Source organism: Hesperophylax consimilis, chromosome 10 (assembly GCF_061612785.1).
Source record: "Hesperophylax consimilis isolate HC1 chromosome 10, BYU_Hcon_1.0, whole genome shotgun sequence".
NCBI classification, from domain to species: Eukaryota; Metazoa; Arthropoda; class Insecta; order Trichoptera; family Limnephilidae; genus Hesperophylax; species Hesperophylax consimilis.
Window position 1 is genome coordinate 1040282 of NC_142845.1, and position 14354 is coordinate 1054635.

General features: G+C 33.5%; 2 protein-coding genes across 3 annotated transcripts; both read left to right on the top strand.

Annotated features, from left to right (window-relative positions):
* Positions 1–626: 626 nt before the first annotated feature.
* On the top strand, positions 627–2212 carry Rpn6 (regulatory particle non-ATPase 6). The gene has a single exon (XM_089636413.1). The coding sequence runs from the start codon at positions 713–715 to the stop codon at positions 1970–1972; it is 1260 nt and encodes a 419-aa protein (XP_089492539.1). The 5' UTR covers positions 627–712; the 3' UTR covers positions 1973–2212.
* Positions 2213–7153: 4941 nt separating this feature from the next.
* On the top strand, positions 7154–13997 carry LOC149420143 (uncharacterized). Of its 2 annotated transcripts, none has more exons than XM_089636415.1 (3): positions 7154–9250; positions 9700–9911; positions 10138–13997. In XM_089636415.1, exons 1-3 carry the CDS (start codon positions 9061–9063, stop codon positions 10231–10233), a joined length of 498 nt encoding a protein of 165 aa, XP_089492541.1. In that variant the 5' UTR covers positions 7154–9060; the 3' UTR covers positions 10234–13997. The 2 variants fall into 2 exon arrangements, with proteins under 2 accessions (XP_089492541.1, XP_089492542.1); XM_089636416.1 differs by having other exon boundaries at positions 9070–9254.
* The last annotated feature ends 357 nt before the right edge of the window (positions 13998–14354 follow it).

Below are 14354 nucleotides of genomic sequence, written 5' to 3' on the forward strand. Positions count from 1 at the left end.
AGATTAGGTTAGGTTATATATATATATTAATTTAATATTTTCAAGATTTTATTTTCTTTAACTGAATTAGTTAATAGGTAGGTACTGTACCTAACCCGCGCACTGGCTAGGTAAATAACTAGTTGTGGTATTTCCGGCAAATGTCACATTATTTTGTTTCTTTGAAATCTCGTGTGACATATCGCGTAAGTGACTTAATAAACGAAATTAAAATTAAAAGTGCTTATTTTTCCGTCTCCCCCGACATAATAAATCATGTTTTGAATTAATAAAGCTAAATCCATTTATTTGAAAGTGAAATATTGCGTATTAAGAGTGAAGCGGAATTCGTAACCTTTACCAAATATTTTTGACGAAATAAATTATGACAATCCAATATATATTTATTTATTTTGTTTATAATATTACGAACTGCGGAAACTCTAAAAAATAATATTCGTGATTCATAAAATGACAGCAGCTGACAGCTGACCAAAAATTGTAAGCAACGGTGTTGCCATAGCCACTAATTGTTTATCGGTTGTATACCTCGCTACAAAATATTTTGAGCCATGTGAGTCAGTTTTTAGATTTAGCCGAGTAGGAACCACTAATGTTAGCATCATCTTCGCGTCTATTGGCGTCTATGTTTGTCTGCGCATTTGGTAGTGACATTGCCGTTCGTACTCGTTGTGTCGTTGATGACTGAGCGATTATTATAGTGAGCAAAAGTATGGCGGGTGCCGTAATGTTTGATACTTCTCGTGCCACCACACAAAGAGATGATGGTTTTCATTTCTTGGACAAAATTGTTACCGACGAAGAAATGCAACAAAATGACGAAGAGATCATCAAAGAAAAGGAGCTGAAGATCCTCAGCTTGGGTGAGTTATACAAGAAAGAAGGAAAGGCCAAGGAGCTTGCTGAACTCATTAAAGCGACAAGACCGTTTTTAAGTGTGATCAGCAAAGCGAAAGCTGCAAAATTGGTTCGCTCTCTCGTGGACTTTTTCCTCGACCTCGAAGCTGGCATAGGAATTGAAGTTCAATTGTGTAAAGAATGCATAGAATGGGCCAAAGAAGAAAAGCGAACATTTTTACGACAGTCGCTGGAATCTCGTCTTGTTGCCCTCTATTTCGATACCGGAATGTTCTCCGAAGCCCTGGCTCTAGGTGGCACCCTTTTAAAAGAATTGAAAAAGCTGGATGATAAAAATCTACTCGTTGAAGTCCAACTCCTGGAGAGTAAGACATATCACGCTCTGAGTAACCTGCCCAAAGCCCGCGCAGCCCTGACCTCCGCCAGAACCACCGCCAATGCCATCTACTGCCCCCCCAAGATGCAGGCCGCCCTAGATCTCCAATCCGGCATCCTTCACGCCGCTGACGAGAGAGATTTCAAAACCGCTTACTCATACTTCTATGAAGCTTTCGAAGGCTACGATAGTGTGGAGAGCCCGAAGGCGCTTACTGCTTTAAAATACATGCTCCTGTCTAAAATTATGTTAAATCAACCCGAAGATGTTCAGCAAATTATCAGTGGCAAGTTGGCCCTCAAGTACGCAGGCTCCGACATCGACGCAATGAAGAGCGTGGCCCAAGCCTCGCACAAGAGGTCTCTAGCAGACTTCCAGCAGGGTCTGAAGACCTACAAGAAGGAGCTGGAGGAAGATGTGATAGTCCGCGCCCACTTGGGGACGCTATACGACACCATGCTGGAGCAGAACTTGTGTCGCATCATCGAGCCCTACAGCCGAGTTGAAGTGGACTATGTAAGCAGCTGTATCAAGCTGCAGGTGCCGCAGGTAGAAAAGAAACTTTCCCAAATGATTTTAGACAAGAAGTTCAACGGAATTCTGGACCAGGGTGAGGGGGTGCTCATAGTGTTTGAAGAGGCAGCTGTGGACAAGACATACGAGACAGCCCTGGAGACCATTCACCACATGAGCAAGGTTGTGGATACGTTGTATCATAAAGCCAAGAAACTTTCATAGACTCTGTTTCCGACTTCCACGCGCCAGCATAACAAATTATTATTGTAACTGGTGGGAAATTTTAATATGTTTTGTATAATTTAATAACTAATTAAAATCCGTAATAAGTACTAGTGTTGAGTACATATTTTTAAAGTCCCTTTAATTTCAAAATTTTTGTTGGAAATTATTATGATCTTTTTGTAGCTTACTAACAACAAAAAAAAACTTAACAGAATATATTATACATTATTTCCAATACTTTATTGTTTATTTATCCAAAGCAGTTTTTTTGTTTATTTTTCAAGTTATTAGTGCAATTATTGTGTCAATTCTCCCACCTGTGAATGATAATAATATGCTAACGTTTTAATTAAATTTTGTTTGAAAAATATTTTGTGGATTTTAAAAAGGTGCTTTTAATTATTAAAGCTTTAATAAAACCTTATATATTATCACTTAAAAGGTTAGTGGATTTTAATATTCTACCTTTTTGCATTTGTAGAACATATATAATAGGTTGTTCTCTGGTACTTGCTCATATTTAGAACATAATATAATAGATTGGTCTCTGGTACTTGCTCATATTTAAGACCTTGAATCTATTTTATAATATGGGATTAAGTATAGAAGTCCTCAGTGGAGATCTGATACCAAAAACTTGATGTATCTTAATACAATGTAAGCGAACAAGACTAGGAAATGGACCCATAGATAGTTTAGACATGCATAGCGTATCAGCGGAAGGAATGTGAGGATGAGATTCGCAGGTGAATGTAAGAAGTCGGAGGCGCCTTAGGAAGACACGGCATGATCAAGTGAAACACAAAATCGGCTCATATGTAGAGTTGGTAAAACAGAAGATTACACATGAATGTGAATGAAGCAAGGACTGTTGTGTCCTATCTTCTCTGCCTACCCGTGCGTAATATTGAATGGATTAGTCATAAACACAATTTGAATGTCTATGGGATTATTAGGACCATTAGTTTTGGAGTTTCCATACATATTTATATCAAAATATTGCCTGTGGATAGAGAAGAGGGCAGTATACCCGCTGTGGGATTCGTGTTCATAAACCTGACTGCCGATGACCTCATTCTTTTGATAAATAATTAAATATTCTGTTTCCCTGGGTTCAAAGAATGAGAAATTATGCTAAAAGCATACCGCTGGTTGGTCTATTGTAACCTTTTCCTCTCATAAACGATGCTTTCACAGAGAGAAAGGTTGTAATTGCGCTCTCAGCGACAAAACCTGAATTAACCACAAATGTAACACTTTATTTCTTTTCCTGGTTTTGTATTTTCACTAAACCTTATTCCTATTTCAATATATTTGTTCAGTGTCGTGAGTTTAGCTCTAGTTCGCTCTTGCTGACCATTTTACTAGTCATTTGGGGTCATTTTAGGACATTTCGGTTTTTGTTTATTCCTCTGTATTCTAGAAACAGTTTGATTCATTCTTCCATGTTTTTTGTTTGAATAGGTTTACAAAATGGAGTCGTCGCAAGTGTACACATTATATCAAAAAATGGAAATTTTATGAAAGATTGATAGTGGTGTTTGTTTGGTTTTACGCGTTACCTGTTTTAATTTTTAGCATATTTTGTATGTATGCACTATAATCCGCCGCTTTCGCTAATTGAACACTTGTCTGGTTTTTGGGGTGGTGGATTAGTGTTAGTCATATATAGTGGAACCAGTCGATTCATCGCTTAAATGGACTGATGGTGTAAATCACATTTGATGACCATCAAATTGACATCCTGTTAAACCAACCAAACCATTTGATCAATTTGTGATCAACTTGAGCCATTCAAATTGATTTGTGGATTTGATGGTCGTATGATGGAGTTTGACTAACCCTACATTAGTAAAATTATGCAAAACATTACATTTTTAATATTGTCGTCATCTTTGGAGACGTTGTGTTGAGGACCTTTTTAAAGATAGGAAGCAGACTCATCCTCCTATAGAGGGAGGATAATATTCGGGCAAGTCATGTTGTTCAACTGTTGAACACAATAATGAGTCGTGAAAGCCAACGATTCTCATGCGGCAATTGTCAACCATATGTAAATGTTAAGTATGTGTTTGATGTGGTTTCCAAATGTGCACGGGTGCAGAAGAGATCAACTAGTGTACATCTTTATATCAATTCAACTTTTGATTAAAGCTTAACATTGGTTGGGAAGTTTTACTTAATTTAAAAAAATATATTTGTTATGAATACAGAATAATTATAATGTTATGATATTTCTATCAAAATGGTTTAAAATGAAACAGTAGGGAATAATAAATAAGTTTAATTTTTTTTAATGAACCTCGGGCTGGTCCGATGCTCTGTAGGGAACCCGCTTGTACAGCGCGAGTGTAAACTGTGAACCCTAAAGTGTAAGTTTAGACTTACGGAATTCAATACGTTTTTGTATGAAAGCACTTTGAAACAATACAATACATGTACACTTCTATTCTAAGAAATTATAGTCAGGTTTTTTTAATAGCAATGCTTTGACTTCCCATAGGTTTATTTTTTATTGGACTGATTGGTGCCAGTTAGCAAGAGGTACCTTAACATTTCTATTTCAGCATGACGTCTACCTTAACATTTGTACTTAAGCGTGCGGTCCACCTAAACATTCTTACTTTAGCGTGCAGTTGTGGAAATGTAAAGCTAGACCTCACGCTAAACTGGCACCAACTAGTTTTATCCCGCTGCAGGAATCATCAGACTGGTGAACATGAGAAGTTTTTAAAAGTTTGTATCGAAGACAGCCATCAATGTATAAACTAATAAGGTAAGTGCTAATATTTTTTCGATGAAGAGTCTCCAGTTACCATCACAATGTTATCCTGAAGAAATTCACAGAAATTAATTTTGAGCCATTGTTTATAAAAACCTTACTAAAGGTTTACAACCATTCTAGTCTCACAGGGAGGTTGTTCTAGTATCTTCTCTGTTTTTAGTTTTCATAAAGGCGTTTGGAAAGGAAGAGGATGATTGTCGATGACGTATGTACAACCTCTCTCTGGGATTACTATAACACCTGTGAGGTTTGCTGAGAAGGTGAATAACCCAAAATTATTTTCAATTGGTTTTTGTCTAGTAGGTAGGTATATTTAGAGAATTTTGTTTTTCTCTCAATCATCGAGAGGTGGTTAATCTTTAAAGTGGAAAAAATATCTTGAATCCAGACTTTTCAAATTATTTCCGGTAAACATTGCTCATGCAAGCGGAAAATCCAATGGAACTTATTTTTAAAAGTACCTACACATTACTTGTGTACCTGCAACTAAAAATGTATTTATCAGCCTCACTAAAACTGCAGATTCACCATTCCATTTTTAACATCTGAGAATAATTCTTTGTCTTCAAAAATGATTAGGTATAATGACCTCAAAGAAATTAATATTAGAAAATATACAAATTTTGAAATTGTATTTACGTCAGTCTGAAGCAGCAGTTGGGTCTTGTAACTATTTCGGTGTGAAAGTAAAGACCGTTTCATACACTCCAATGAATTGCTTTATATTTATACTTAAAATAAAGTAGTCCGCTCACGTGAGCTATTCTGTGTTATTTTTCCTAAATGTTAAAAGTTCTTCGCAAGGTTCATCGGGCCAAAATAGCTATGTCATTTTATACAATAATAAATTAAGAGGAATATAAAAGCCAAAAATATTTTTGTTCTTCCAACTTCCAAAATAATAATCGATCTACACATATTGTTATGGTTCTTCCACACCAAAAATTTTGTAATGAATTATGTATAATAACACACTTCAAGCACAAACTCCAATTCGAGTCCGATTCGAGGATTCAATTTTGTTTTAAACAGCTATTTCTTTTTAAATAATACATATGTTTATTGAGATTTTCCATATATTTGTCACCACACTCCAACTTTATTTTTTTTTTATCTGAAAATAAAGCCTACTTTTGTAATAAGACTCCATAAACTGAAGTTAATGTCAGTGTTTAGCCATTTAGTGATTTTTATTTGTAAAAAATGTATGTATTTTACTATATATTTTATTTCTTCATTTTAGCACAAATCATTAATAAACAAACAAAAACTTCCGCATCTCGCGCGACAAGTGGAAGCATGTGTTATCCGTTCTACGGGTTTATATACAGTTTCATTTTGATAAAATATTCTTCCACACAAAGGACAAAAAGTTGTAGAGTTGGTTCAAATTCTTTAAATACACATACATATATTTGGAAGTTGGAACCCTTACAAAGAGATTGATATTAGTATAAAATTGTCGTAAAAGCAATTCCTTTCTCTCCATTCAAATAGGACAGGCGTTAGAGGTAAAACTACCCTTCCCGCCGGAAGTGTTAATAGTATTATTTTTTTTAAAGAAAGGCAAAAATTCCCGGATTACAAATAACCTGACAATATTTGAAAATCTAACTAACATTATTTATAAACTACCATGCAAAACTTACACCTTTAAAACTTACATGCACTTTACCAAATTTGCTTAATTATATCAATATAATTTTTTTTTAAAAAGAAAGACAAACATTCCCGGGTTGCGAATAACCTGACAATATTTGAAAATCTCCTACTACCACCACAGTAAGCTGAAAATGTTGCTTGTGTTGTGATGGAGGACTTAGCCAGCCGAGGAATTGAACACACTACGCCTGAGTGGGACCCAAGCGCGATGTCAACTCGGCCACCGACCGGTCATCAAAATCATTTTTAAATGCAATTTCAAACAACAAATAAAGCAAACTAATCTCAGTATTAGAAATTATCGAAAAACAACTCACAACCATCTCATATGAACTAATAATTCTTCATTCAATCTATCAATTTGTGGATCGACACAATTTAATATATTTTTTTTTAATTCAGGAAAAACTATATTATAAATGAACACTCTCACTCTTCTCTGAGATAAATTCAATTTACAGTTTTTCTTCTATCTCTAATAGATACCGAGATAAAGACGTAAAAATGCGAACAAGTTAATTGCACGACTAGGTTTGGTTTTTCGTGAATTTCAGTGCAACTTTATAAAAAACTTTAGTAGAGCAGTAATTTTTTATGTTTTTTATCAATGTTGAACTTATGAACCAAAATTAGGTTGAAAATTGAAACGCAAATAGGTACGTATAGTGTTTTAAACTTTCTTGGAATTATTTACAGAAATTTTATATCTTGAAATTAGTAGTGCGGGCGCAATAACAATATATAAAAAAAAATTGCCAGCAAAATTTCGTCTAATTAAATAAAAACTTACTTTAGTAGAACCTCATTAATTAGAAATCCACGGGACCTCCAAAATCAAGTTTCGAATTAACAAGTTCCCACGTAATTTGCTTAAAAGTCAAGTTCTATGGCCGCCTTTTCAAATTCAGATAGGTATTGGAAGTAAATACGTAAAAATACCACATATTTTCCGTGTATATCGAAATTTTGCAACGGATTACCATTGCGGCCGGTCCTCAAATTCAAATAGTCGAAGTAAATTCCTAAAAATACATAATAATTTCCATGGAAATCTAAATTTCGCGGCCGATTAACTTGGCGGCAGGACCATCTAATTTAGATAACAATTCATGAAAATAAGACATATCTTGTATTTTCACTTTATATTGCCTAATCTTCACCTTATTAACCATATTACCTTGGCGGCAGGACCTTATAATTCAGATAACAATTCATGAAAATAAGACATATCTTGTATTTTCACTTTATATTGCCTAATCTTCACCTTATTAACCATATTACCTTGGCGGCAGGACCTTATAATTCAGATAACAATTCATGAAAATAAGACATATCTTGTATTTTCACTTTATATTGCCTAATCTTCACCTTATTAACCATATTACCTTGGCGGCAGGACCTTATAATTCAGATAACAATTCATGAAAATAAGACATATCTTGTATTTTCACTTTATATTGCCTAATCTTCACCTTATTAACCATATTACCTTGGCGGCAGGACCTTATAATTCAGATAACAATTCATGAAAATAAGACATATCTTGTATTTTCACTTTATATTGCCTAATCTTCACCTTATTAACCATATTACCTTGGCGGCAGGACCTTATAATTCAGATAACAATTCATGAAAATAAGACATATCTTGTATTTTCACTTTATATTGCCTAATCTTCACCTTATTAACCATATTACCTTGGCGGCAGGACCTTATAATTCAGATAACAATTCATGAAAATAAGACATATCTTGTATTTTCACTTTATATTGCCTAATCTTCACCTTATTAACCATATTACCTTGGCGGCAGGACCTTATAATTCAGATAACAATTCATGAAAATAAGACATATCTTGTATTTTCACTTTATATTGCCTAATCTTCACCTTATTAACCATATTACCTTGGCGGCAGGACCTTATAATTCAGATAACAATTCATGAAAATAAGACATATCTTGTATTTTCACTTTATATTGCCTAATCTTCACCTTATTAACCATATTACCTTGGCGGCAGGACCTTATAATTCAGATAACAATTCATGAAAATAAGACATATCTTGTATTTTCACTTTATATTGCCTAATCTTCACCTTATTAACCATATTACCATGGCGGCAGGACCTTATAATTCAGATAACAATTCATGAAAATAAGACATATCTTGTATTTTCACTTTATATTGCCTAATCTTCACCTTATTAACCATATTACCTTGGCGGCAGGACCTTATAATTCAGATAACAATTCATGAAAATAAGACATATCTTGTATTTTCACTTTATATTGCCTAATCTTCACCTTATTAACCATATTACCTTGGCGGCAGGACCTTATAATTCAGATAACAATTCATGAAAATAAGACATATCTTGTATTTTCACTTTATATTGCCTAATCTTCACCTTATTAACCATATTACCTTGGCGGCAGGACCTTATATTTCAGATAACAATTCATGAAAATAAGACATATCTTGTATTTTCACTTTATATTGCCTAATCTTCATCTTATCTATATTACCTTGGCGGCAGGACCTTTTAATTCAGATAAAAATTCATGAAAATAAGACATATCTTGTATTTTCACAATATATTGCCTAATCGTCATCTTATTAACCATATTATGTTTAAAAATGCACTGTTTTTTTCTTCTTTTCCACACTTCATACCTAGTGGGGCAGGCAGTGCCGGCCGTGAACCAAACAGTGCCTGGCACGAGTAAAAACCTCAAAGGCCCTGTATTAGATGCCTCCTTGGCGCTTCGGCAGGTCGGCACCCGGAGCGGACTGCTCCAGTTGCGCCTGCCCAGAGCCGGCCCAGGAGGTAGGTAATGTAAAGCATGCAATTAAAGAAACAGAAAAAGGTAAAGCTATGGCTGTGTCGAATTCAGTATTAGGAAAAAATAATACCAATTACGGCGATGTATATAACTGTGTAAAATGAAATTTTACTGGAGCCGTCAGATTCAGATTAACGAAATTATATGACATATTTTCGTTTAAATTGAATTAAACGGGGTTCTACTATATTTGATTCACTTGATCGTGCCATGTCATAAAGTCCCCCTTCTTAATCTTGTTAATGTTTTTACACAAATGTCATCGGGGAACTCCTTTCTACCGACTTCAGACTACTTAGGTACTACTTCCTCACTCTGAGAGTTATAAGATTTAGATTGGCTTATAAGATTTTAGTATTAATGCAGATTTTATCAGGTCCTACTGAATATTGAGTAAGTAAGGTTCTTTAGTAATTTATTTTTTCTGTTTTAGCTTTCGGAGTGGAGAATTTGGGCAATGCAGTTATCGACGTTCAATTAAAAGAACAGATTATTCAGAATTCTGCACTGACCAGTCAAATGACTGAACTCCAGAATGAGAGGAAGACTCTGGATAATGAACTGAAGGCCTTGGCTCAGCAGTACGCCGACTCCAGGCTGGAGTACCAGGATCTCTCCATGGCCAATATTGAGCTAAAGAATGAAGTGGGTATATTTATTCATAGTATTGATTCCACCTACATATAAATAATAGTTAGAATCATTTAATGCCAAATAACTAGTTAAAAACAATGAATTAATAATGATTTTCATTCATTCACATTTTTCCAAAAACATGGAATGTTTCTTTTCACCGTACCCAAAAACAATTTAAAATTAAATCAATTGCCAAATATGTTTATTAATGATTCGGAATATTTATGTTTTGCAGGTGAATATTACAAACCGTGAACTAGACGTGTCGCAGAAAGAAATATTGGATAAGATGACTGAAATTTCATTATTAGTTGAGCAGAACAGAGAGTAGTTTATTTATGGCAGAACAACTGCGCACAGGATCTGGTCAAGCAACATGAAGGCCAGCTTTACAAACTCAGTCAAGAAATGACAGAGAAAAACAACTATCAATTTATTAGAATAACCGTTATTAAATGCTATTTGTTTAATGAGATTTAATTGTGAAGTATAATTTTGAACCGACAAAGGAATAGTAATTAATCTATTAATCATAGAGTGGAAAGCCGCGATTTTTTGAGAAAAAGGATGATTTGATGAATTTTCTATAACAATATCGGTGTATGTATCTTTAAGGAAAATATTAATTTCTATTTTAGTACCTCTAAATGTTAAATTTAGATCTAAGAAATTTAAACTCTTATCTTTACCTATTTCTAGTGTGAATTGAAAGTTTTTATGTAATTTATTTAAGAACTAATTATTGAAGACAATTTTAGCGATTTCTAAACGAAAATCTGAAATAGAAAAATCAGAAAAGGATACGGTCACATCTAGGACTCGAACCCCAGGACCCTTGCCTTGCCTGGGCACAGCTCTACCACTGAGCTAATGGGACCCTATCCCCTTCGGTCAAATTTGACTCTTATCATACTTCGAATAAGAACTACCAACATTTTCTTCATTTTTTCACCGCACATTTTTTATTGGCAACTATCTTTATGTATGATCGCAAGATTCAACCCGAACTAAATACAATCTAGACATCGTCTTTTAGATAAATCTATCTTATTTTATTTTTAATGTGCATAATTAGTCCTAGCCAATTTGGATTTAGAGAGAAACTAGGCACTCATGATGCCATTGCAGAACTAACTTCAACTATATACCGTGCATTAGATAAAAAAACCAAATGCCTTGGCATTTTCATTGATTTACGTAAGGCATTTGATAGTATCTCCCATACAAAACTAATTAATAAATTAAATGATATCGGTATTATTGGTAAGGTTAGATATTGGCTATAAAGCATCTAACTCAAAGAAGCCAAAAAGTAAAATTAAATAACTCACTAAGTGTGGATGAAACTTTAGAATTTGGAATTCCCCAAGGGACTGTTATTAGACCAATTTTATTTATAATTTACGTTAACCATATGTTTAAATTATCACTTAATGGTAAACTTATAGCCTTTGCTGACGACACTACAATAATTATCGAAAAAAATACATGGAACGAAATTACCAATGCAGCCAATCAAGACATGAAGGTTATAAAAAAATGGTTCGATGGCAATGTATTATCACTCAACACCGAAAACACATATTGTATTCCAACTCTACAAGAAGATGTGCCAAATAACCTAATAAACATAACAATTAATTCTAAAAATTGTGTAAATGACGGGACATGTAATACGGACTGCGCGAAACTAAATCATAAATCTACTATAAAATATCTTGGAATCTTAATAGATAAAAATGTTAAATAGAAAGACCATATCAATCTCACTGTGGAAAGAATAAGAAAACTTATCTATATTTTCTATAATATACGAAACATTTAAAGTAAGAAAACTATCAACATTGTCTATTATGCATTAATTCAGTCCATATTGTAGTATGGGATTATTGAGTGGGGAGGGGCTTTTAAGGCTTCCTTACAGCCCATAATTACAATTCAAAGAATAATTATAAAAATCATCCTTGGGAAATCATACGACTTCCCTACTTAAGAGATATTTCGGGAATTTAATGTACCTATGTTAATATTAAGTTTGTATTTATTTAATAAGTTTTTTTATTATTGTTTGAACAAAATCATTAGAACATTATTTTACTCTAAAGGTAAATACTCCTCCCATAAACACAAGCTCCGGAGCTCAACTTATGGAGTACCTAGTAGAATAATAACATGCATATTGTTATCATTTTTAATGTTAAATAATTTAAATGTAATATTTTTTAATGTTTCCTAGATGTATATCAGTTATTCATTTAAGATAATCCTGATTAATGAATGCATTTTCACATTTTTTAAGCTTCCGACAAAGCAGCTCCCCAGAACCAACAATCCAAAAATGTATTTCCTCTCCTTTTAAATGTAAGCAAATTTGTCCAATGAATTTAGACAAGTTTTCAAACAAACTATCAAAAGTAGTGCAAAGCAATTATTTTACATTATCGTTGCTTTATTTTAGTTATTAAAGTGCAACAATTTCCTCTCATTTTAAATGTAAGTGAATTTGTTGACTGACTTTATACAAGTTTTCAAACAAACCATCTGTAGAGTCCAGTGCAAAACATTTATATTTCACCATCGTGCTTTATTTAAGATAATAATGTTATGAATTACCAATACTAAGTAAAGTATTGGAAAAAATTGTTTACGATCAATTATATTCTACTATCTCACCCTCACTCTTAAATAATCAATACGGCTTCATGAAAAATCGCTCCACAACTTCAAATCTTGCATTTTTTACAAATTTTCTTCATGCTCAAATGGATATGCGATGCCAGGTAGATGCCATTTATACGGATTATTCTAAAGCATTTGACCGTGTTAATCATTATATTCTTTTACAAAAGTTATTAGGTCTAGGAATTCACGGTGACCTCTATAGATGGATCGCATCATACGTCAATAATCGGCACCAAATCACGGTTGTCAATGGTTTTGCATCTTGCTTAACGGAAATCGTCTCAGGTGTGCCCCAGGGGTCGCATCTTGGACCACTCTTATTTAATATTTATATAAATGACATTTACGTTTGCTTTAAAAATAGTTACTTTGTTTTATACGCGGATGACATGAAAATTTATAAAGCTATACAGTGTTTATCCGATTGTATGGAATTGCAAAGCGATCTTGATAATTTGTGCATATATTGTGAATCAAATTTATTGTCCTTAAACATATCTAAGTGTCACTCGATTACATTTACTAGAAATAAAAACAAAATCATCTATCCATACAACTTGAATAACAAACCTTTACAACCTATGTCTACGTGTAAAGATCTAGGTGTTTACTTAGATAGCAAATTAATTTTTGACAAGCACATTGAACACATTATTTCAAAATCCTACAGAATGCTAGGTTTCTTATTAAGAATATGCAAAGTTTTCAAAAGTGCTAAGACTCTGAAAATGTTGTTTTGTTCATTGGTCAGAAGTCCACTGGAGTATGCTTCCACAATATGGAATCCTCAATATAAGGTATACATAGATTTAGTAGAAAGTATACAGAATAAATTTTCGAAACATTTACTCAAGAAATACAACAATACTACAAATAATATGTTAACTTTACAAAAAAGACGCACATTTTCAGACCTGTTGTTTCTACATAATCTGCTAAATAATAAAATAGATAGTCCCGAATTGCTATCCGTCATTGGTTTAAATGTTCCAACGAGGCGTACCAGGCACACTACACTATTTCATATTGAAGCCAACAATACCAATGCAGCAAACAATTCAGTTATTACTCGCGCAATCACAACATACACCCATTACGAAAAATTACTACATTTAGACATCTTTCATGATTCCTTTCTAACATAAAAAACTAACTTATTAAATTTCTTAGCATGACATATTTCAAAAATATTTTATATCATTTTTCAAAACTCCTATTTATTAACAGTCAATTATTCGTGAGCTTATTATAATTCTTGTTTTCAATTCATTTATTATTTTTATTATTATCCACACACTTCCTTCCTTTTATAACAATCTCAGGCGAAATTACGTAATGATATTTTATGGACATACGTAATAGGTACTACAACTATGTAATAACTAAAAATATCAAATTGTATCTAATTGTACTGTGTGGGTCTTAACAAATAAATAAATGAATTAATGTATTCTCATGTTGTTGAAATATCCAAACCCAACCCTTTTGACAGCAGCGCCCCACTATGCAATATATTAACAAACAATCAGTACCTTCAAATATGAATGTGGAAGAACGATAGTAAGTTAAAAGGCCCTGAGGAACAAGATTGATAAACTCTGCAGTGAAAGATGCCCTCAAAACTGAAATAGCCGCAAGAATGCAACAACACCTTGGATTGCGATTGGAGAGGAAAGATTGAATTGAACGACTCACTACTAAATAAGAAATTAAATGACTAGAACGTAGGGAGGATTATAGGATAGTATCTTCATTTATCCTTTTGTGTTT

Coding starts and splice junctions, on each gene's coding strand:
- Rpn6 (XM_089636413.1), top strand. CDS start 713: ATGGCGGGTGCCGTAATGTTTGATACTTCTCGTGCCACCACACAAAGA.
- LOC149420143 (XM_089636415.1), top strand. CDS start 9,061: ATGCACTGTTTTTTTCTTCTTTTCCACACTTCATACCTAGTGGGGCAG. Junction 9,251..9,699: donor GCCCAGAGCCGGCCCAGGAG/GTAGGTAATGTA, acceptor TTTCTGTTTTAG/CTTTCGGAGTGGAGAATTTG. Junction 9,912..10,137: donor ATATTGAGCTAAAGAATGAA/GTGGGTATATTT, acceptor TATGTTTTGCAG/GTGAATATTACAAACCGTGA.